The sequence below is a fragment of the Fulmarus glacialis genome, unplaced genomic scaffold (assembly GCF_000690835.1).
Source record: "Fulmarus glacialis isolate BGI_N327 unplaced genomic scaffold, ASM69083v1 scaffold21663, whole genome shotgun sequence".
In the NCBI taxonomy this organism is placed as follows: Eukaryota; Metazoa; Chordata; class Aves; order Procellariiformes; family Procellariidae; genus Fulmarus; species Fulmarus glacialis.
The window spans coordinates 1,507-1,832 of NW_009202583.1; the positions used below are offsets into that span (position 1 = coordinate 1,507).

Here is a 326-nt window from a genome sequence, read left to right on the forward strand (position 1 = left end):
CTTGTTGGCACAGGCACCGTCACCTCCTGGGTGGTCATCTTCATCCTGCCCATCAATAGCGCCCTGAATCCCATCCTCTACACCATCACCACCGCCTCCTTCCAGGAGAAGGTGAAGGGCTGTTTGCAGACCAAGCAGCTGGAGCTGCACGAGTCCCGCAAGAGCTTGACACTGCCGGCCAGCAGCGCTTGAGCCTCCCCGGTGGCACAAGGACACCCGTGTCCCCCAGCCTGCCAGGCACGACCTCCAGCCCCGCAGCCCCGCAAGAAAGCGCATGGCTCAGCTCGGGGATGCTCCTGTGCTGGAGGATCAGCATGAAGGTTTCC

At 62.6% G+C, this 326-nt stretch overlaps 1 protein-coding gene across 1 annotated transcript in view; it reads left to right on the forward strand.

The window, feature by feature from the left end:
* The window catches only part of LOC104074277 (relaxin receptor 1-like), a gene marked incomplete at its 5' end in the record, with an annotated part of 1,608 nt that extends 1,416 nt beyond the window's left edge, over positions 1-192 (forward strand). The window contains one exon of the mRNA XM_009574344.1: positions 14-192. Within this exon, the coding sequence (XP_009572639.1) occupies positions 14-192 (179 nt within the window). The remainder of the gene's footprint in view (positions 1-13) is intronic.
* Between the last annotated feature and the right edge of the window lie 134 nt (positions 193-326).